Source organism: Linepithema humile, chromosome 5 (assembly GCF_040581485.1).
Source record: "Linepithema humile isolate Giens D197 chromosome 5, Lhum_UNIL_v1.0, whole genome shotgun sequence".
Taxonomy (NCBI): Eukaryota; Metazoa; Arthropoda; class Insecta; order Hymenoptera; family Formicidae; genus Linepithema; species Linepithema humile.
In genome coordinates this window covers 24,092,306-24,114,920 of record NC_090132.1, presented here as the reverse complement: position 1 = coordinate 24,114,920, position 22,615 = coordinate 24,092,306, and the positions used below count along the sequence as shown (strand labels likewise).

The 22,615-nt window shown below is 36.1% G+C and overlaps 1 protein-coding gene across 7 annotated transcripts in view; it reads left to right on the top strand.

The window, feature by feature from the left end:
• Window positions 1–22,516, top strand: part of LOC105675189 (irregular chiasm C-roughest protein) — a 150,150-nt gene extending 127,634 nt beyond the window's left edge. For 3 of the 7 annotated variants that reach the window (XM_067354896.1, XM_067354897.1, XM_067354892.1), the window contains 9 exons: window positions 837–1,045; window positions 11,080–11,349; window positions 11,582–11,690; window positions 11,992–12,178; window positions 14,681–14,819; window positions 16,242–16,429; window positions 16,902–17,035; window positions 17,490–17,712; window positions 18,800–20,802. In XM_067354896.1, coding sequence (XP_067210997.1) covers window positions 837–1,045; window positions 11,080–11,349; window positions 11,582–11,690; window positions 11,992–12,178; window positions 14,681–14,819; window positions 16,242–16,429; window positions 16,902–17,035; window positions 17,490–17,712; window positions 18,800–18,925 — 1,585 coding nt within the window. In that variant the 3' untranslated portion in view covers window positions 18,926–20,802. Of the gene's footprint in view, window positions 1–836; window positions 1,046–11,079; window positions 11,350–11,581; window positions 11,691–11,991; window positions 12,179–14,680; window positions 14,820–16,241; window positions 16,430–16,901; window positions 17,036–17,489; window positions 17,713–18,799; window positions 20,803–21,135 lie in introns of those variants that run through there. The other 4 variants (XM_067354894.1, XM_067354893.1, XM_067354895.1 and 1 more) reach the window with 4 other exon arrangements.
• The last annotated feature ends 99 nt before the right edge of the window (window positions 22,517–22,615 follow it).

The following is a 22,615-nucleotide window of genomic DNA, read 5'->3' as shown; positions in this document are numbered from 1 at the left end:
CTTCAAATTGTAGACGAGGTCCCTTGACAAGGCGACCACCGTTCCTCCGCTGCCAGAGCCCTCAGCCGCTCCCGCTTACCCACTTACTCACTGGGAATTATCCTAATTGACACACGCGGCGCAATGCAGAATATGTGTATGCATAAACGTGTTAATTATGACTGAGCGGGGAGACCGAGAGAGATCAGTGCACAATCGGCGACGAGTATCGAGCTTCCGTCCCAGAAAGGCAATCGTCGACGAACGAGAGAAGGCTGTTATAGTAATTGTTACGTCGTTATTGTTATCGTTGTTGTCACATTCTTGCGAGCGTATCGTCGTTATCTAATCCTTTGTTATTACGCTCGAAACATCTTGTCTCTTATCGTGCAAATATTTTTCTCCCGTTATTTTATTTGTTGAGGATATTTTAACAATATACAGCAATTTTTTTTCTTTTATTTGGAGAATACGGATTTATTCAAGAATGAAAGATAGACCGGATGTGTAACGTTTTGCATTCATCCTTATTCATATCATAACAGTCTGCAACAATTGATATTGAAGAGCGGTTTAATTCACGGGAGCACCGCCATTCATTGGAGTCCACGAAACTCCAAGATTTCCGAGGAGCAAAACTCGGAATAATCCGCGACGATGAGCCTCGATGGGAAGATTGGGAAGCAAGAAGGGAGGAGGGCGAGAGGGCCAGGCAGAGAACGGGAAGCGTACGTTAGATAAAGCGAGTCGCGCGCCGATCCGAAGATGGCACGGAGGGGAGAATGTTGAAGGGGAGCGAGTAAGAGTTGTTGCAGAACGGCCATTGGAAATGCAAATTTTCCGGGTACGATATGCAGGTACGTGGGCGAGACCGAGCTGAGAACGCTGCGGCCCCAGGTAAACTCGACCGAGATAGATAATCCGCGCACTTGGGCGACCTACAGTGTTTGCGAGATTCTGGCCGACCGATCACGTTACGGCCAACCGATCAGATGCGTCGCTATTCATCCGGCGTACGCGAATCCCACCATGTCGTCCAGCACCGAAGTGAGATTCGACGTGCGATGTGAGTAGACACAATTTTCTCGCTTATTATAGATCGAAAGAAAAAGATTCGATGATCAAAAAATTAGAAAAAAAAAAGTGATAAAGCACAAGAGATGAGCATAGATGAAATATGAAAATAATAAAAATCTAAATAAGCATAAAAAAATTTGTATGTATTGTAGAAGTTTTTCGATCTTTTATTTTTAATTGGCCGAAAAGAAAGTAGTTTCTGAGATTGTTATTAATCGATATTGTATTAGCTTAATAATAAATTGACAAGTTTTCTTCTTAGCGATTAATATATTTGTTAATTATTTTTATTTTTCAAATTGAAAAAGTGATATCAAAGTAAAAATTGAACCATTTCTCTTTTTAGTGCTTACGAATTTCTTAAGATTTGTCTGTGTAAGAATTGTTTTTATATTATTCTGTATTTATTTCATACTAATTTTTATCAGTTTTTTTCTACAACTAATTAGATTGCTATCTCACTTAGAAAGCGGTTTTAATGTACAAACAGTGTAACAGAAATGTCTCAATGGCGTTTTTTTAAACAAAAGTTTATTATTAAGTTCCGTGAAAGAACAAAGAGTAGTCTATTAGAGCTTATGCGTACATAGTTCTTTTCATCGTCCAGTCTGGTACTTTTCCATACAAAGTGCTTTATGATGCATTTATACTACATTGTTTAATTACTTGTTTAAAATATAATTTTTTACTCGCCGGCATGTGAGAGTTAATCCATTTATGGTGATGTACGGCTTTTTTTGCATTTCTTGTCTATTTATTGATAATTAATTCCGTTATGTCTCATTATTAATAGAGGAAAATTAATTAATTCTTCTTTACAATTGATAATTATAAATTATTCTTTGAAATCTTGTCTGAAACTAATATTTTATCATGACTGAATCGAACGTTTAAATATATAAATGCTCAAATACCATGTTGAATGCATGAAATTCACTGATTACACGCATTAATAATTGTCTCGTTATTATAAATGATATAAATGAACGATATATGCCAAAATGCGTATGTTACAATGCTCAGCAATATGTAAAGTAGGTAGATTCTTTAACGAGCTGTCGGTTAGTGAATTCGTCTTTCTTCCCAGCGGAAAGTAGGACTCCGTTAGAATGGCTTAAATCCCGTCGCCCAAAGTTTGCGCTTGAATACAAACGAGTTTGTAATTGATCATGAGCGATGACAAGGATCGTTGTTTCAATGAATTATAATGGCTTATTAAGTCTTCCTAATGGCCGCTATAATCGGTGGGAAATTCGTATTGATGCGGAATTTTGATCTCTTGCGGAACAATATACATAGAGAGTGTAATAGGAAATGTTTTTAATTAGTGATAATTACACTTCTGATATCTGGATCTGAAAGCTGGAAAATAATAGTATTCAATAATTCTGATTGCAATAAATTTCGTCAAACATACAGTTATATTAAATTTTGAATAACTTTGTGCTAAAATATGACATCGATATTTAATCAACGGGCTGCATTTCCCATTATTCCCATAAAGGACGTAAATCTCGTGAATCGCACGACGTGCGGCAAATTTCAAAAGCACGTCACTGTAATAAACACTTTTTTAGCATAAAACGAAATGCTGCCCGATTATACCTAGCTGCGTTCGCGAGAAAAGCTGCTTTGTTTGAAGGAGACCTCGAAATAAAATGCGCAAAGAAGAACGAAGCGGTAGGTCGAGATTAAGGTTGCGTCTCACTTCTTTTCTTCTTTTTTTCTTTTTTTTTGCATAGTCGTGCCGACCATCAAGTATGTTGTATGCATAATGGAAACGGCGGAAGAAGAGAGAAAATATACGGCGCTTCCCTCCCTTTTCAGCCGCCATCTGCACGCGTAGAAATATATTTCTAACTATAATGAAAAACTTTCGCTCAAATTTACGTCGGGCTCGCATAATAAGCATTTTCGATGTTTTTTTCAATTATATCGAACTTTATTCAACTATTTAATTGTACATTAACAAATTTTCAATTAAAGAACCGACTAAAATTTATTAATACGATCTCTCTCATTCGATATTATTTTCAAAAGTTAACAATATTATTTATATTTAAAATTCAATTTATTGTATTCAAAGATATAATATTAATATCGAATAAAATTGCAGATATGTAATTAAAGCTTTTACGTAATTATGAGACTATGATATTAAATTCTTAATTATTGACTATTTTCAATATATTCCATTAATTTATATTTGATTTTTGCGTTAGAGTCCAATTTAGGTGATATATTAGTATCTTGAAACGAGGAAAATCCGTTATGCAGTTTGTAAATAAAAGAAAAGAGATATCGTGCGCTCAGATATACATTTTATATGGATGAAAATAAGTTGCGACATTTCGATGTTTTTATCAGATCACATTATCATTTGATATTATGTGTAACAAATACGTATCATATAAAATTAGGTGAGCACGGCCACGCTTTTCACACAAATTGCGGAGGAAACCATTCGTCGGTAAAACGCCCGATCATGAAAAACGGTTCGGCAAAAAAAATCACTACAAACCGCGGTGTGTATCCGTATAACACACTGACCTCAAACCATTTCGCGTCTCTGGCCATCCCCAACAATACATCGATTTAACCTCTGGCGTACAAACACACACATATTTACGCGCGCACATGTGGCGGAATACCGCGTGTTTCCTCGCTCTTTCTCTCTCATCAATCTCCCTCAAATCAGTATGTCGTGATGTCATGCGTTTTAACCTTATCGACAATTCGATGCCCGGCTGAACATTCAGATTTTAACGCTTTTTACGGAACCGTGCTGCGACGGACAGCAGCCAAATGAGTATTGATTTTACCTTTGGTCAACATTGCTATGTAACTACAATCAAAACATATTTACTATAAATAAGGCTTCTGCTAATAACGTTGTTTGATAACTGATTTTATGCACCATTATCACGATGACTTTATGGGATAATTGTTGCTTGTATATACATGATATGATTATTAATTACAATATAATTGATAGAAGAAGTCCTTTTAGCATTATGCGTGTTCCAATGTTATAATTGTCATACTATTGGTAATATGTAATTAACATATTCGAGTTAATAATTTTAGTATTTTTGGAGCAAAACTATGAAATGTAAAAAGAATTTGAGTTGTCACTTCGCAACTTGCTGAGAAATCCCACATCGTATGGATACTGGAATCGAATCGGCTATTAAATCAATGTTATGTAACATTAATTAGCCAACAGTTTCGATAGGATCGTACCAGGTAATTAATACGCTAACCAGATTGCATTTGAATCACGTACACGTTTCACCTTTCCCTACGATACGAATTAATTTGGCAAGCGGAATGAAAAACCATCGCGCGCATATGTGTGCGTTGGCTCATCGCGTAGATCAAAAGGCTCGTATGTACCCATTTGTATGTGTAAAGTTTTACGCATATTATAAATAAATTATAAAAGCTGCTAAACAGAATATATATATTAACAAACATTTTGATTTGCCGTCAATGTTTAAGCATATCATTAATTAATAATCAAATCAGTTTAATCTCTTTAAATAAACAATGTTCTAATTTACGTTAATTTTTGGAAAATAACATCATCTAATTTTCTCTTTATTTTTGCATTAAACAGAAAAAAGTTATACATAAATTATGAAAAAAAGTTTTTAGCTTTTCAAATATTTTTGCATTAATTACACAATAATAATAATAATAATAATAATAAAATCATGTTTAATAATAATAATAATAATAATAAATATAATTTTATATCATAGTTTTCAGATTAAAACATTTTTGATGATTTATGTATGTTGATGCTAAATGACTTTATCGCAGTAGTAGCGGTATGAAATATGTCAGCCGCTCACGGATTAAACGTATTCGACGCGCTCCATCGAGGTATGTAATTTCGATCATGCGACGTCAAAAATTGATTCGCCCGTTACCATTCCTAATGTTATTTCCAACAACATCGTTTCCCCCATGTTCCTTAATCAAATTTCGACACTTGGAATTTATAATTCTCACCACAGATTCGATTTTGAATCCCATTAAGGCTCTCTTAGGGACTACGTCTTGCGCATTCGTTCGTTCATATATCCGTTCGGAAGGCGTACATTTGTGTGCGTACGCACGTCGAGTGTATTGATTACGGGCATTAGCCGAGCGAGACTTTCAGCGCAAATTGAAAAATTCGCCTCAAAGCACCTATATATTCCGTACCGGTGTCAGTTCGATCGCGAGTCGGGATTTACCCTCGTTAACGAGAAGATGCATTCTGTCGGTGCAGATTTTAGAGAGCGTAACCAGTGCGAATAGATCAGTAGCTCTGCTATATTTTGATCAAGCTTGAAATGATTTTTATGATCCAAATAATAAAAGCCGTGGGACCGAAACAGCTTAATACTGCTTTATCACAATTACCTTGTTAATTCCGTTACGCAATATTGTGAGATTTATTGTAATCTATCTGCTTTATAAACTTTCACTTTAAACGTATTCGATGCGAAATATACATATGAGCCCATTACTAAATTTTTCCAATTTTACATACATAAATTTTGGTATGTTGAAATTCTTTTACCAAATAACACGAACAATGAATTCCATTTATAACAAAGACAATCTATTGTTCATCCCCAAGCTTTTGTCTCTTTTATTTGCTTTCATTTCATAAAAACAGAGCCGTTTGAAGTTTGTTCAAGGAACGATTGGCCGAAATATGGCCGAATGGGCACTCGGTGACCCATTCGACTCATGGCCTTGCTCTCGGAAAACTGCCGCAACGAGAATAGCTGCACCACGTCGCTGTTTCCTCTTGCAGCGCCCGCGGATAAACTTTGCGGATATTGTTCATACATTGTTATTATGAATTATAAAGTCCTATAGTTGTGTGGGCATCCGACTTATAAAATATCAAACTGCGTAATTTTTTCAGTTTGTTATATTTTTTTAATATCTTTGCGATTTTATGTATGACTATCTTTGTATCTGCCGCGAATGCAAATAACGAGAAAAGAAATTAATGCTGCTTTCCGTTTTGCTAACGTAAACACTACATAATTTTTTATTTTATATTTTCAGAATTAAAATTATACAAAAATTAACATATATAAATGAAACCGGAAAAATGTTAAAAAATGTTAAGCTACAATTATTTAACTTTTAATCTTTCCTTTTTCGCTATTACGTTTTGCTTTATCGTTTTATTGTCTTTTTGTTGCAAATTATTTTTTCGACTTTATATTTTAGTCCATTCCAAATTTCAATTTTTTAACTGTTATTTGTTTTCCGTATTTTCGCGAATTTTAGTAACTTGTATAACCGTAGAAACAGCAGAAGGATCCAAAAGGCAACCCATTCTACATGGTGAAGGATTCGTTAAAAAAATATTCCCCGTAAAATCCATCCACGCAACGATTCTGCGATGCGTAAATCCAGCATGGATGCGGTGTTCCAGCGCACAGCTGGTGGTTTGCGAGTGAGTGTTATTCACTCGCGTGTAATTCTCAGTCGTTTCTTGAGTAAACTTCAAACGACGACGCGAGCGCCGATATGGAAATAGCACCAGAGTCGCTCACTGAATAAAAGATTTTTTAAATGATCGATTTTCGGCGGGGCGCGGTAAAATGCGTAGGGTACACACCGGTTAATCGAGTTTAGGGAAATCTCTTCGAAATTCGCCCGCGCCTCCGGCAAAATTACCCTCCTGCGCTGTCGGTGGCATTAATAGCCGCAGCAGCCGCCTATAACTTTTCTAGGATATTCAAACTCAAGTTACTCGGGTTTCCGTAAACATTCGATAAACAGTTGACTTCTAAGTCTGTGTATAATACTGTTCCGTTAGTTTGCTTGGCTATAATAAACGAAAGCAGATCAATCACCCAATGAAAAGTGCGAACGATAAAGATTGGCAAAAACTTTAAAATATTGATCTTTAAGATGGTCGGAATACTTATTAAATTGAATACATCTGACATTTAATTAAAAAAAAAATATTAATCTAAGAGAAAATTAGTTTACATTCCAATTTTTCTGCAATATTTACGAAAAAAAATTATTCGATAGATTCTTCCTAGATACACTCTAATCTTTTGCAGAATATGCAGAACGTGCGTAAGATTGGATAAAAGAGAACCGTATATCGAGCGCGATACTGATCGGCGTGGAAGAAGATAATAGAGAAAGGCAGGAAAGGAGAGTAAGGGTGTGCAGCTAAAATTTTGAATGGGTCAGCGACTGTTCCATCGCGCGTATTTCGGAATCGCTGTTACGTGAAATGAACAGCTGCGCTAGCTATACGCGTCCGGACGGAAATGGCAACTCGATTCGAGCACCCACACATCGGCTGACTTTTTCATCTTGCATCTTCCTTTCTCCCAGTCTTTTTCTGTTTTCTACGTTAAATAATCCGGCGGATTTTATAGGCAATCGAAAAAAATGAATTGCGGCACGGTAGATCACGGCTCTTGTGCTAACGAAAATGTATTTGGCAGATTGCTTGTTTAAATAATGGTGATGCAATATCAAAAAGCATCGGTGGTTTCAACTTTAATAATTAAATCGTTCAATGTGTTCAGAGTTCTTTTTTTCTTTCAAATTTTATTCGACTTTTAATTCACTTGCAATTAATCCACTTGTTGTAATTAATTCCTTTTTCACAATTCTTTCCTTAAATTTCGAGATAGATTATAATGATTGCAATTGATTGCAATCTTTTAATAATTATAATAAAAAGTCTCAATAATTACATTATTCTTAATTAATAGGACTTTTCGAGATACCTACTGTCAATCTTAATTTTAATCATTAAGTATTATAATAAATGATAGATTCCACGGTAAAATCGTGTTTTTTTTTTTTTAGAAAATTTCGAGAGATTATTTTTGTCACATTTTTGTGATATTTAAATATCTGTATAATTAAATCTTAATTATAAATTTTTGGACTTAACTTGGTGTTGTTCGTGCTAGTTATTTTCTTATGTTTGTATAATATCACTATGTGCACTTGTACTTTTCATGAAAATGCAACATGGCATTTAGGCAGTTTACTAATGTTGTTAAGTTAAATTAAATTAACCGGAACTTATTAAATTTAAATTTTACAATACAATCGTGCAGAGTCCAAAAGAAAGAGATAGTAAAGCATGCAAATTCGTAGAAAAACGCCAGACTTTATACAAGATTGTGTACGATTATTTAAGGATTTTTTTATTCCATTTCATATGGATATCTCTCACTTATAGATTTCATTTAATTTCAATTACGGTTGCTTGCTGTAATTAATTCACCTATCGATATAATCTTCCTCCATATCAAAGCACTAATTAATTAATTAATTGCGCTTTAGCCGAACAGATAGTTATTAGTCTTATATAGAATTGACAATAAAAGGCAAAATTTAGAGAGAAATATATTAAATTAACATATATTCAAAGGCATCTCGAGCCATCACTGGTTGTTGGTGCGAAATATATTAATATATTAATACTGAAATATATTAAAAAATATATTAATTACTGAAGTAATAGGAATAATATATATCATATTATGAAGTAATAATGTGTATAAATATTAGAATAATTAAAAATCGTAACTTTTGTGAAATCTAATTATAAAATCTGACCCAATTTAAATTATACAAAAATGGATATTGCAGAGAAATATTAAAGAAGTTTTTTTACAATAGATATAGGATGTATACACACATACACACACACGCACACAATGAAATGTATGCATATACACATGCCGTTTTTGTTTTAAGTTAAAATATATATCATATTATATTCTCAAAGCGATGTGGGGTAATTCGGTTTGTATTTGTAGCTCATCTCGTTGAATACGCCGTAATATTATTCATTAAACGTAACACCGTTTAACATTTTTAATGGCCACAACGACGACCTATTACATGAATATGGAAACCAGAAGTGAACCAGCTCGCTGATGAAAATTGGCTCCGGTTTATACCAGCGGTAAATTAAATAAATATCGCGTAAATAAACATGAATTACGTCATCACTAGGCGGGATGCCGTAACTGTGCCAGTTTTCCATCAAAATCAGCCAAAATTACAGTCCGTGCGTCATCAAGTCCGTCGAAATTACGGCTCGCCGAAATTAAAAGGAAAAGAATTATTAATCATATCGTATAAATAACAAAAAATTTATACGAGACGAGAGCGTAAATACAATACGTTTAAACAGCGCTTTTAATGATGCAAAAGAAAGAATACAAATTTAAACATCCCAAGAGCAATATTAGCGCTCATTCACTGCGTATTGGTTCGCCATGAAACAAGATCTATAAATAACAGCAGTGGATCGTCTACTGAAGAATCAAATAACAACCACGATAATAAATTACAATCTGAATATATAACGATATTTTCATTACATAGAAATTAATACTGATACATATTGCGGCAGCGCAATACATTTTCGCTTGTAATATATTTCGTGAAATTCATCGCTCACGGTGATTAATTAATTATGCGAAGAAGGTAATTATCGCGTGACCCGGGGTACGCGCTTTTTCCACCCTGTCCACCAGGTACCATCAGTTATACACTAACCAAAGTCAGCGCAGTGTTTCCGGTTTGCCTGGTCCATCGGGAAAACAACGGGTACGATTGACCGCGTTCGCGTAATGTAATTTCCTCTTAAACTGGGATATTCATCATGTAAAATGGTGGCGACGTGTACACCTTTGTCCGCGTTGATGTAAATTGCGTCCGAGATGCTTTCTCGGATGTAGTCATATTTAAAAAAAGAGATGGTGAATGCAAGATACTTATTTAGATTTTAAAGCGCACGATCCATTAAAACTGTTATATGAAACGTTAAAGAATTATTAAAATATCATCAGGAAATATTATTAAATGCAATGAATAAAGATCAATAGCAGGTAATATATGAGATTTACATAATACAATATATTAATGCGCAGAAAAATTATAATAATAAAAACTATTGCAATAATAAAAACATTTATATATATATCAGGCAGAAATAGGAGAAGAAAATATAGATACGTAGTTATAATTTAATTACCCATTGCATATTTTAGATATATGATCTTTCTATTTTCATTTTCTATCTCATGTTCCTATATTCCGATCACTCGACGAATAGATCGTGCTAAAATTATCGTGACGAAATTTAATAATTATCGAATCGGAATTTTATCCCAAAAATATCAACTGCGAAACACTTTTAGATGTAGAACTTGCCATAGGCTCATTAATGAATGTTTTAATCTAAAAACTTTATGGACCACCTTTGTTTTTTGCATCTAACGTTTATCTTTCGCGGTCTTCCGCATACATCGCGACCGGTGATTCCGGAGTGATTAAAGCCGGTAGCGATGACGGACCTGCTTCCTCGACCGCATTTATGTTATATTCCTCCTGTTTACCAAGCGACATGAATATGAAAGAGCTCTTCCGGGATAATTATACGTAATTTCCGCGCTGCTCTCGTTAAAACCATTACGGCGAGTCTTACCCTTGTTTTTTTATTTCGATTCAAAGATGTAAAACGAATGTGTACCTAAAGAAGCTACCGCACAGCATTATTATATAAATATTAATATTGTTAATAATAATATTTGCGCAACTTGTTTGATGCTGCTCATGTTATAATTATGTTTAAATATTCTTATGCTGTTGTAAACCCCGCGACATTATCTAATTAACTCTTTATAATTCTCAAAAGCGAAAGATGTAGCGCCGGCAAAAATTAAAATCCGACTTAATTTAAGCCATAAAAAAATATAAACATAAAAATTTTTGCAAAATACCCAAGTGCTTAATTTGAAATAGGAACCATCTCTTAATCCATACATTGTACTGGTCTCTCTTGAAGGGCAGAGAATATATTTGCTAAATTCCGCACATTGTAATATAATAATCGAGATATCTATCAGAAGATACATATTGCGATACATATTGTCATATATACAGGAGGTATATATTCACACAAGGCGATTATGGCTGTCGTGATTAACTGTGCATTTCGCATGAATTTAGACGCGCCGGAGACGAGATTAGTGGGCGTCCCAACTGGCCAGCTCGAAGAGGGTCGCGATCAGCTGGAAATCCGATGTCTCGCCGACGCTAATCCGCCGGCTTCCATCCTCTGGAGGAAAACGAAGAGTCCCGGTGTGACGGAGGTGGCCAATATTGGAGAGACTCTAGTGTTCTCTCCAATTTACAGAAATCATGCCGCCGTTTACCTCTGCGAAGCGTCGAATACCGAGGGCGAGAGCAGCCCGATCTCGGTTCAGGTGTCCGTAAATTGTACGTGCACCGCTATTATTTCGACGCTTTCATCTGTTATTTTTATCCAATTTGTGTTCCGCAATTTTCACAACCTTTGGCTATAATTTTATTCGAACTTTTATTGTGTGAACGATATTATATGTATCAATATGATTTTTAAAATGTAGAATCACTAGAGAAACTGTCTTCTAAAATAATTTTTTATTTATTATTTAATTGTAATCTCAAAGCGAGCTCTGGTTTTTCGTAGATCCGCCGACGATCAGCGCGGTCGGACCGGATCGATTGACGACTGCATTGTTGTATTCCGGTGCATCGTTCGAATGTCACGCTGATGCGATGCCACCGGCCGACTACAGGTGATCCATGTCAATCGTTTAATTCTGAGTCTTTCCACATTTATATAATGCGTTTTTATCAACAGTGTATAACTTTCCAAAGACCTTGATTAGTGTGGCTTTTTGTAAAAAAAATATAATATGCTTTTTTTTTTACTAGAATTTTGCATCTTGATTCGACGTTTGCAACATTTTTTTTTTTTAACCACGTTATTTTCTATATCTTTCTCTCTTTTTGTTATTGTATATTTTTACTATCGCAAATTCGCATTTGAAAGTGTCCTTAATTTGCAAATTTCCGTGTGGTCGCGTATATGTGCAGATGGGCGCAGGTATTCACGGACGGACGGATGCCGTTGGAATGCGGGACGGGGCAGCGATTGATCCTGACGAACGTGACGTACGAGCAACAGGGCCAATACATATGTCTCGCCTCCAACAAGATCAATGGCAAAGTCAGGGAAGTTAAAAGCGACCCTGTGTCCCTGCAAGTGGTCGGCGCTCCACGGGTAAGACGACGCGGTAGAACGTTGAAAAAGTTTCGCTGCAAATCAGAATTATCGAGGAGGGCGGACATTGACGAATACCGTTTCCGGCGAATCCGGCGCGAAAAAATATCGCTTCATTACTTTACGGAGATCCGGGATCATTGAATATCTCTCGCGCGCGCAGTAACAGGATATCCGCAAGTGCTTCGTCTTCCGACGAAACCCGTCATTCGACTTCGGCTGTCTAAACGTAATATCCGCAGAAATTTAGTAGAAACGAAGAAGGAACGTTCTTCCTGCATATTAATTTAATTTTGTTTTATTACCTCGTGACAAAATGATATATTAAGATTTAAATTGCATTAACCACGGTAATTTTATTGTAAAAAAGAACATTATAGAATAATTCAATGTTTAAAAAAAAAAAAAAAAACAACTTGACGAGCAAATTAAAATTTAGAATTCTTCGAATTATTTTTAAATTTATCATTTTTTAACATACGACAAATTTATTTTTGATGCAACCTAAATGCATTTTATAATATTATTTTAATAATATTATCACGAAGTGAATCGATCGCCAATGATTATAATAGATGTTTGAAAATTATTTTTATAATAATCCTATTTGTGTGTGTGTATATATATATATACATATATAATATATATACGTCAATATATAAACACCAAATACCACGCGCATTCAATTCCGAATGTGTTTTTCATTGGCGACATGCTTTGTAGTTTTCCTGCCGTCAACAGTGGGCGTATATTACTATCAAGTTTTATTGTGCACTGGTATTAAAAATCGATATCTTCGTTAATTGTAACGAGCACCATATTGTTTCACCTCGAAAAGAGTACCTCGATATTGTGCAGACGCGGACCTGCTTTTATACTATTTGTTACAATTGAATACGTAAAAATAACTGTAATAACAATTAATTGAAAAGATCACTTCGTGTGTAGCGATCTATCACAAATATCCACGCGTAATGATTACAAAGAAAAGTTATAAACAGATTTCCACTGTATTTAAATTTATCAAAGAATTATTCTTTTCATTATTTAATTTTTTCATTATTTGATATGTGCTCGACAGTGTTTTGTGGCTAGTGCAACTTTCAAATAAATAATGTATACGAAGTCAAACAATAATAATGCGTACGACGGATATTAGATTTCAATGATCACGAAGCGTTTCGCATTTTCGCTCTGGACAATACACGGAGAAAATTTTATATAAAAAATTACTATGTACGGCATTAACTGCGGACCGAAAATTTTTACTATGTTTCACATGTGAAAAACATAGGAAAAATTTTTATAATTCCTTCATGGTCCGCGGCTACTACCATACATAGTAATTTTTTATATAAAATTTTCTCCGTGTAGCCGAATTCAATAACTAATTATGCGATTGATAATGATGAAAACTTGATGTTGTTGATGTATGTCGCAGTGATTTTTTTATATCAAATTTGCAGCTTGCAAAATCTACGCAACTTAATGTAGGTCACTGTGGCCACGCAAAGGTTTAATTTCCGTTTCATTTAATACGGAGCTATTTCATCTGTTAAAATTCAGCAGCGCTATTAATGTCAATATCGCGTTCGAATTTATTTCGGTATTGCGCATACACACACATATATATATATATATAACCGGCGTTAGATATATTACATGATCGCCGTGAGAGTCGAATATCACGCGAAAGGAGCAATCGCAATTTTTGTTATGCGATTTATTTTGCAACCGCGATAACTGGAAATCAACTGAAATGTCGATACGACGTAATCAAATCAATGTTTTAATTATGATTGCGATATGTATGCAAATGCGACAAGTGTCGCCGTTATAAATATCGCGAAAATGATGAATTGCATTCGCACGCGCATACTTCAATCTGCGAGTGATGAAATAGAGGATTTTGAAACGCGATACAGCAAAAGTGAATGCTGGATAATTTCAGTGTGTCCGTGATATGAGAAATACATGAACGCTGCAATATTTTTATTTCACGACGCGCAGAATAATATTAAATTAAGCTACATAATGCACGTCATAAATCACGAATTTCTTTCACGATCGAAAATTACATTACAGATTGCTATTTGTGAACAAAATATCAATTCGCTGCCGTATTTAATGCTCAGTCACGTATCATTCTCACCTAAATTAAATTGCAACTTTTATTGTGTCGCTGCCATTTTTCCCGATAACGTCTCTTTCATGTACGGTTTCGATATGCGACCAAGTAAAAAGAATTGCGACGATCCATCAGCAATATTTCGCGTTTTGTTGCTAACGTTGCCGCGCCGTACAGCGATACGTCGATAAATGCATAGCGTCGAATGAATCCTCGGCTTTCGCGAAATGGTGTTATTCGCGGAGTTTTCGTTCCCGGAACGATACTTGGGGAGAAAGCGTTTGTGACGCTTGCATTCATCGTTTGATGATCGCGCGAAAGGAGGATGTTAGCAACGAACTTTCCATTCAAAGGACGTTAAACATGTGTCGCAGGTGGTAAAGCCGACCATCACGGAGAAGTTTGTCGTGGCGACGACGGAGGGTAGCCCGGCCAGATTAGAGATCAGACTGTGCTCCGACCCGAAGCCGCGGCTCGTGGCCTGGGAATGGGGCAGCACCAGACTACATGCCGGTTAGAGACCGCTTTGCCTCAAACTATTACGAGAAGCATTCGATTATGTTTTTGCTTTTGTCCCTTTCGTCGTGTGCGTGCGTGCGTGTTCCATTATAAATGGCTTGAGGGATGAACAACGTAATCGAAAAGGGCAGTTCAATCGAACTTCCGCTATTTTTAAATGCAGAGAAATGCCTAACATCTCATTTGGATAATTGGATTTCAGAGTATATTTTATTATCTAATTTCGGGCTTTGAAGATATAATTTACGAGTTATATCGCTGATCGCTACGTGGAATTCGTAAGACTGCAAAGAGTTAATTCATCCTTTAGAAACGTAAAACAAAGACGAAACATATTACAAAGCGATAAGCGTGCTTGTGTCATACTCCAGTAAACGACGAGGAGCGCTGTCCGAAACGGATGAGGGATTAATGGGTCTCGACTCGCGGAAACTTTCTATTAGAGTTTAAAGGAATATTGATCTCACGGCTGCTTTGTTTTACCACTCGCGATACAATAGCGCTCTAGATCGCTGTCCGCAATTACGGCGTAGTAATTCGCGCTCATGTTTATCTTTGTAAATCGGTAAACGCGAAATACAATGCAAGAGATATCGCTTTCGAGGCACGTCGCTCGCGATGATTCGACTTTATTTTATATCGCTTTGACTGTCGTCTAAATTTTTCTTCGCGATTCTTCCTTCGTATTACGCATCTCTTTCATTATGCGTCTCCGCGTCTGTCACCTTCAACGAGTCGTATAAACGGTAACTTGACTTTTATTTTCAGCACTATAAACGACTGTATAATTATTAACGTTCTTCTCTTTTTCTTCCTCTCTTTCTGCCTTCTTTTTCCCTTCGTCGGCGGAACTACAGTTCTTTAAACTTCTCTCTACTTTCGACGGACTAGCGAAAAAAGCATTAGAGCTTCGCCCCGGGATTGCTCTTACGTACACATTTATTTTTCTTCTCGGCATAATTGGCACTTCTCGACGGGTACTTTATCAACGATCTCACCGCCGTACTGGCAATTACCCCCTCGGTTAATTGATCATTCGCTCGTAACCCGAGCCACGAGATCGCTTCGGTCTTGAGACATCCGTCCAATTTCCGTGAAACCCAAATCGATGCTCTCCACTGGTATCATGAATTTTTCCTGTTCATCATTACTTGAGATATCAGACGCTTAATTAGTCTCCGTTAACACGGTTCTTCGCTTCCACGTCATCCTGTAGAGCTGCAGTAGTATTTAGGGATGTTTTTATTTGTTATTTAGTATTCATTTATTATTTAATACTTAGTTTTTTTTTTAATAAAATGCGTATTAAGTGTTTATGATTTTGCGAAATTTTATTTCAGTTGATCGTAGAACCGGAAGTAAGGAATAAATAGAAATTGTCGAGAGAGATGCATGGATTCGTTCTATTATCGGCAGGTGAAGTTCTGGAATCGCGATATCGCGCGCTCGATCTCGAGCCGCTGGCTTCGGAGGATTGTTACATAGCGATCTTAGAGTTGACAAGTACGGTGAAGGAGGATCAAAGGCTGTATCACGTTATCGTGGAGAACGATCGTGGCAGTGACAGACGAGCGCTCATGCTGAAAGTCGACGAGCCCGGCCAGGTAAACTTCGCAATCGTAATGCTTTACAAATTACGAATCTATGTTAAAGGTATCTTTTAACGTTCTCTGGGAAATAAATTTTTTTTCATAAGCATATTAAATGTATAAAAAGTAAATTTGCGCCGTTTTTTAAATATAAGATCAAATAAATATGCTTTATTATGCTACATTTCAGAAAAAATTGTTAGTCATTTAATAAACGCATTTTTTTATTTGAAACTTTCAATATCGCAGCATTAAACGCGTGTTTATAAGCGGCAAGTAGTTAATAAAATTATTGTTACTGAATAAATAAATGCGATCTAATTATCCAATAATGTTTAAATACTGAAATGATAATGTGTTGAAACTTTCAATATATATATCCGAGCAGACGTTAAAAAAATACTTTATGAATTAAATAATCATATACAAATATTCACGCGAAATGCTTTGGCGTACGACGCGTATAGAATATTTTTCTCTTCCGCAGATTCCACTCGTTATCGGCGCGGTAGCTGGATTCACAGTGCTCTCAGTACTGATAATGGCATTCGTTTGTTTCCTACGTTCGGATAGATGCTGCGTAGCCAGAAACACAGTGCCGACATTGCAGCAAGTGCATTGGTAAGCATGCGATATTGCGCTACGCGGTGATTTATAGGCGAGTAGACATCGCTGTGGATCACGCGCGATGCTGCAATATTGTGTACATTTGACCAGAACTCAACTCGACTATCCACGAATTTGCATACGCGGGGATACGGAATTTTTATTGCAGAAGGGCACGAAAAGACACGAAATTGAATGGAATAGTGAACTTTTCTTTTATACAATTTGTTATATGGATCACTGAATAAGCACTGCTTATGATTTCAGAAAATATAATCAGAAAAAAAAAGTTTAATTAATATTACTTAGCAAATTAATGGATTATCTAATTAAAAATTAAACTAGTTGCAAAAAAAAAACCCCTTTAAAAGAACTATCCGAAGAGTATTTTACCGCTACGTATCACGTAAAATTTATACACAAAGCATCTAATGAAACGAAACCAGAATAATATCCGCCATTTTCACAGTACAAAGGCTTCCAACGCTATGATAGAGGATCCACGGTTGGCAGTGGATACGATGGAGCGTACGAGTCAGCAGTTCGTCCCGGAGAAGCGAGCCAATCACGTTTTGAAGCCCGTCCCGTCGCAGCAATACCAGCAGGAATGTTATCAGCACGACCCGCAACACCAGCAACATTATCAGAGGCATCATCATCATGGGCAGCCTCACGGACAATATACGTTGCAGGTCAGATAAGTTAAAAATAAAAGAATAGAAAAAAAAGAACTATTTTCGCACAGTAGTTGAAATCCGGCGTGCTTATTACTTTTTCTTTCTCTCTTTCTTTTCCTCTCTCGCTTTTTCTATCGCTCTTCTCTTTTTCTCCATCTCTCTCTCTCTCTCTTTCTCTTTCTTTTTAATTATTTGCCACAACGTTGCTTCTAATTTGCACGTAAGGCTCGCAGCAAATTTTTGACACTTAATTTCTTTGAACACACTTAGAGCTCATTATTAGCTGTTGCCATCGTAGAGTTTTGCACAAATTTTTCAATATGTAAATTATATTATCATCTTGTATATTGCTTTATTATATAATATTTAGAAATTGCGGTTACAGTAGAAGCAAAATTTTTCCCGAAAAATCTAAAAATGATAAATATTTTATAAAAAGATCAGTTTTATGTTGAGTGTCTTACAATTATTAATATATATTGTAAAAATGTTATTTTCTGTCAAATAATTTTAGATGTTAAAATGTGCAGTTTTGTTAATCTTTGATATATTTACAGCATATACGTGTGTTTCTCTTTATGCAAAACTCTATTCGCTTTAACGCATTGAATCTACTATAGAATTTTCTCTCTCACGCGTATCACCGACCAACACGACATTAGCTATTCCGCTTTGGACAACATTTTTTTCTTCTGCCTGCTCAGTTTGCACTCGTTCAAAAGTAGCCACCTGAAGCACGCGCGTTTAAATTTAATCGATGCATTCGCGAAAGCAAAACTGCAAGTGCATGCAACTTGACCTGAATGTGAAATGAACCGTCCGGGTTAAGCGTAGCGATTTAACTCGTATCAACGGGTCGACACTATCTCTATTTTTTTTATTTTTTTTTTTTTTTTTTTTTTTTTTTTAATCCATTAATTCGCCGGATTGTTTGTCGGTGACGTATTTATTTTTCAACTGTTCGTTTTTCGGGGGCTCGTCAAACAAAAACGTATGTACAGAAGGGAAATATAAAATTACGGTTTGTTTAAACATTGACGCGCCCCACACACGTCCGTATATATCCATTAATTGAATCAATGAGCGAGCAATCTTGGCGCAGGAAAAATTCCTTCTACAAGACGAGGAACGGGACACTCTAAATCGGATTAAAAAAGGCAAGGAACGAGGAGCGCAAACTTTCCACCTTTTCTCCCGGAAAGATCTCGAAGGTTTTATATACAAATAAAATATTTATATTGTTCCCGTCACACGACCAACGTGGAGAAATGTATAAATATAGACACACATTACGCTTTAATGTACCAAAAACACACTTTATCTGGGTCGTCCAAAAATTTGTTGAATACCTTTCGCCGATGAAAGTAATTAGCGTGTAACGTTTTCTCATCCATTCGTGATTTTTCGCGCCGAAGAATTTATTACGATGTCACGTTCTAAACGAGACGACACCATCCACTAGAGACTCGCGCAAGAAGTTTTTAGACGATCCAACGTCATTAAATTACAATACTTATGCGGCGACACGCGACGCGCTGCTCGCGCAAGCATCGAACGTATCACGTTCTCCGATCGCGATAGTCGCTTGAGTGATTTATGCGCTCGGTAGGGTGCATTACGCATGCATTTGGTTGCATCTAGTTCCCGGGTGTTCCTCCACCAATTACCGCTCTGTCCTTGTTTGTAATTTAATTTAGATAGATGTACATAAGTAGAGCGTGTCAACGATAATACTGCCATCGCCCGCCCGGACGATTGAACGCGCGCACACGATTCCACCTAGTCGTATCTCATACTTGTAAAAAAAAAAGAAAGAAAAATAGCCGAATTAAGCTGAATTGAGCGGAATTCATTTCCTTGAGATGGAAACGCTTAATCTTAAACTCGAATTGAATTCCTATCAATTTTCGCGAGCTGGCTCATTTCTCGCGGGGATAGCTCATCTCGTTTTGTTTTGGTTTCGCTTGCATCCAGAAGGGAGTGTATTCTCTGCAGCCGCGCGCCCTGCGGAATTCAAGAACGTAAGACTGAACTCGACCGAGACCACCGAATTTACGCTTTACGTAGGAAACGCTTAATAAAATGACAAACAAACTGCCGGCCGATCGTGCATCCGGATCATCCAATCGTTTCGAAAATTTACACGGTTATAAGAGAATAGTTGTAATTAATTGTTATGCGCGAAACTCGTTACTGCCGTACCTCATACTGCCTCGTTTGGAAAATTGTAGGCGCGATTAGCAAATATCAATGCACACTACGAACGCACTCTCCCTTTTCCGTCTGAAACGAAACGTTAATGTCGTATACTTGAAACGCTGATGAATATTGTAAGAGAACCATTGAAGACCACACGTTAATCATTTTTGTATGATAGACAACTAGTTAGTTAAAATTATGCTCATTACGATTTAACGACGTTATATTACTATCTGTCAAACACACGAAGCGCATATGTACATACACATATACATATTATCCGCTTAGGTCGCGATTTAACATACGAAACGTCGTCCAATCGATGAAAGTTTGACGTAAACAGCGATGTAATCGCTCAATCATGTTCGTGACACTGCCACAGTGCGCTTCTACATCGCTGTTACGACGAATAATTTAAACAACTGACAGCCAAGCAAAGTGATCTCTCGCGCAGTTGTATAGTAATTGTATACGAATAATTTATCGGTTTCAAGAAAGATACTCTCGGGGGGAGGGGGGGAAAAAAAAACGGGAATCAAGCTGTACAGAACGTTTCAGAATGTGTCGACCAAACAAGCGAGCATGTCGGAGTTGCATTTTGTATGTACCCAGCACCTTACGAGATTATGTACAGAGAAACTTCCCACTGATTACTTTCACCCAACTCAAATACGACGCACCGTGTTGTTTGCCGTTATCCTCGATCGTTCTCTAGTAAGATTAACTGCATTGTATCTCCCGGCTGTTACCATCGTCATTAATTAAGTCTGAGGCGAGCACCACACCGACTTTGTAATCGGATTAACGATATGAGACTTCATTGTATGGCGTATGAAATAGTTTCGAGAAGTTCTCGAGTTCTCTTCCGTGTATAAAGTTGTCATCATTAAAAAGTGATCACACATATGCGTACGTATTGCCATTTGTCGCCACACCCGATCACATATCTCTCCCGATCCTGACTACGAAGTGCGACGAAATCTTTTTCAAGTGTTGTTTTCATGTTTTCATCCTTTATATGTTGAAGAATATGAATTATTTTTCTATTATTGTAATATTAGTACGTGTGAAATATCGCGTATGAGGTTCAAATTATTGTTCACTTGTCATAGTAGTTCTTACAACATACTTTTGTAAGTATTAATTAATATCACATTTGCACTCGTATTTGTACGACCCGAGATGTACATCTTTACGTATTTATGCATATACGTACTTATATATACTTTATTCCCTTAGTTTCGGTCTTGCCTGTCATGCTGGATCTACTACCCTAACTGTAGCCTGGACTATTTGGCACCTGCGTTGCCAGGGGTGTAGAACGACCCTGCAACTTTACGTGCTCGCGTGCCGCATTTCCGGCGCGCATAGAATTGCACAGATTGCACCCATGCTAGTTTCTATCCCCCGACTGCCAAGTTATAACCTGTAGAATATTATGATAGCAATTTGTGCCCATCCGTTCACTACACGCGTATACCTTTGTCTGTATTAGCTTTCTATAGTCCGAACTTGTATAAAATAATATATCCATATTTGTATTGATATAAATCTAACTTATATCAATTTATATATATTATCTAATTCTTTATGCTGTTTTATTAAATGAAAAACTTATTTCCAAACTGTTCTAAATTCGTATATTTGAAAAATAGAAATTATGCGTTTGAAAAACACTTTCCATAAACATAATCTTTATTTTTTTTAAAGATAAGGCGATTTCAGATAGTTTGAAAATAATTTTCAACTAGTCTTCAAATGCATAGTTTCTCCATGAAATATCCAATATCAGTAATAAATATTCGCAATTTAAGTTGTCTTATGAGCCGTAGCAGGTTAATACGGATGGAAATTTGCGACATGTCGTGGGTTAAGATCCTAAGATGGAAATTGTGCAGGCGGAGCAGCTGTTTCTCAAACCCGATCGCTTAGCGACGTTGAAGCACCATTACAAGAGCGAGAAGCCGCCGCAATACACGACGTTCAAGCCGAACAACTGAAGATTTTATAATTATGCATTATTATGCTTTATTTTATATCAATATACACGTATGAAAGAAAGCGAGATAGAGAGTAAGAGTGTGAACGAAGGAACAAAATGACAGAATCAAACATAAAACTGTAGTCCTATTTCTATCATCGATTATTATGAGTATGAAATATGTTTAGAACTGCATATACATATATATGCATGTAATAATTGCAAATTATTGGAATCGATGCGATTCTGTTGTGGCGAATAACATAAAAATGACGAAACAATTTCGCAAAATACACTGCCGACAAGTTTTTCTAAAATAAGACGATCGATACAATCTCAGAACCAATCAAAATGAGAATTACGCATATTTATAACACTTATAATAATATTGTTAATAAAACAATGATTTTCATCAATCATTATTTTTATTAACACCTTAGGCATAAGCTATGTGTAATATATTATCATCCACAAGTTCGTGAACGTGAAAACATTATAATCCATAATAATAACTATTAAAAATAAAATGCAAGACAGCTATCCAAAACTTGATTTGCAATTTTGTTCTGTGAATTGCATTCGCGAACTCGTGGACAATATGTAGCTATTACTCAAAAATAAAATTTTTTTATTCTGAAATGTTGTGAATGTGACAATTTTGCAGCATTCTCGAACAATCAATTACCAATGATTCCTATATGATGCTCATAATATATTCAATTTTTGTTATAAATAAAC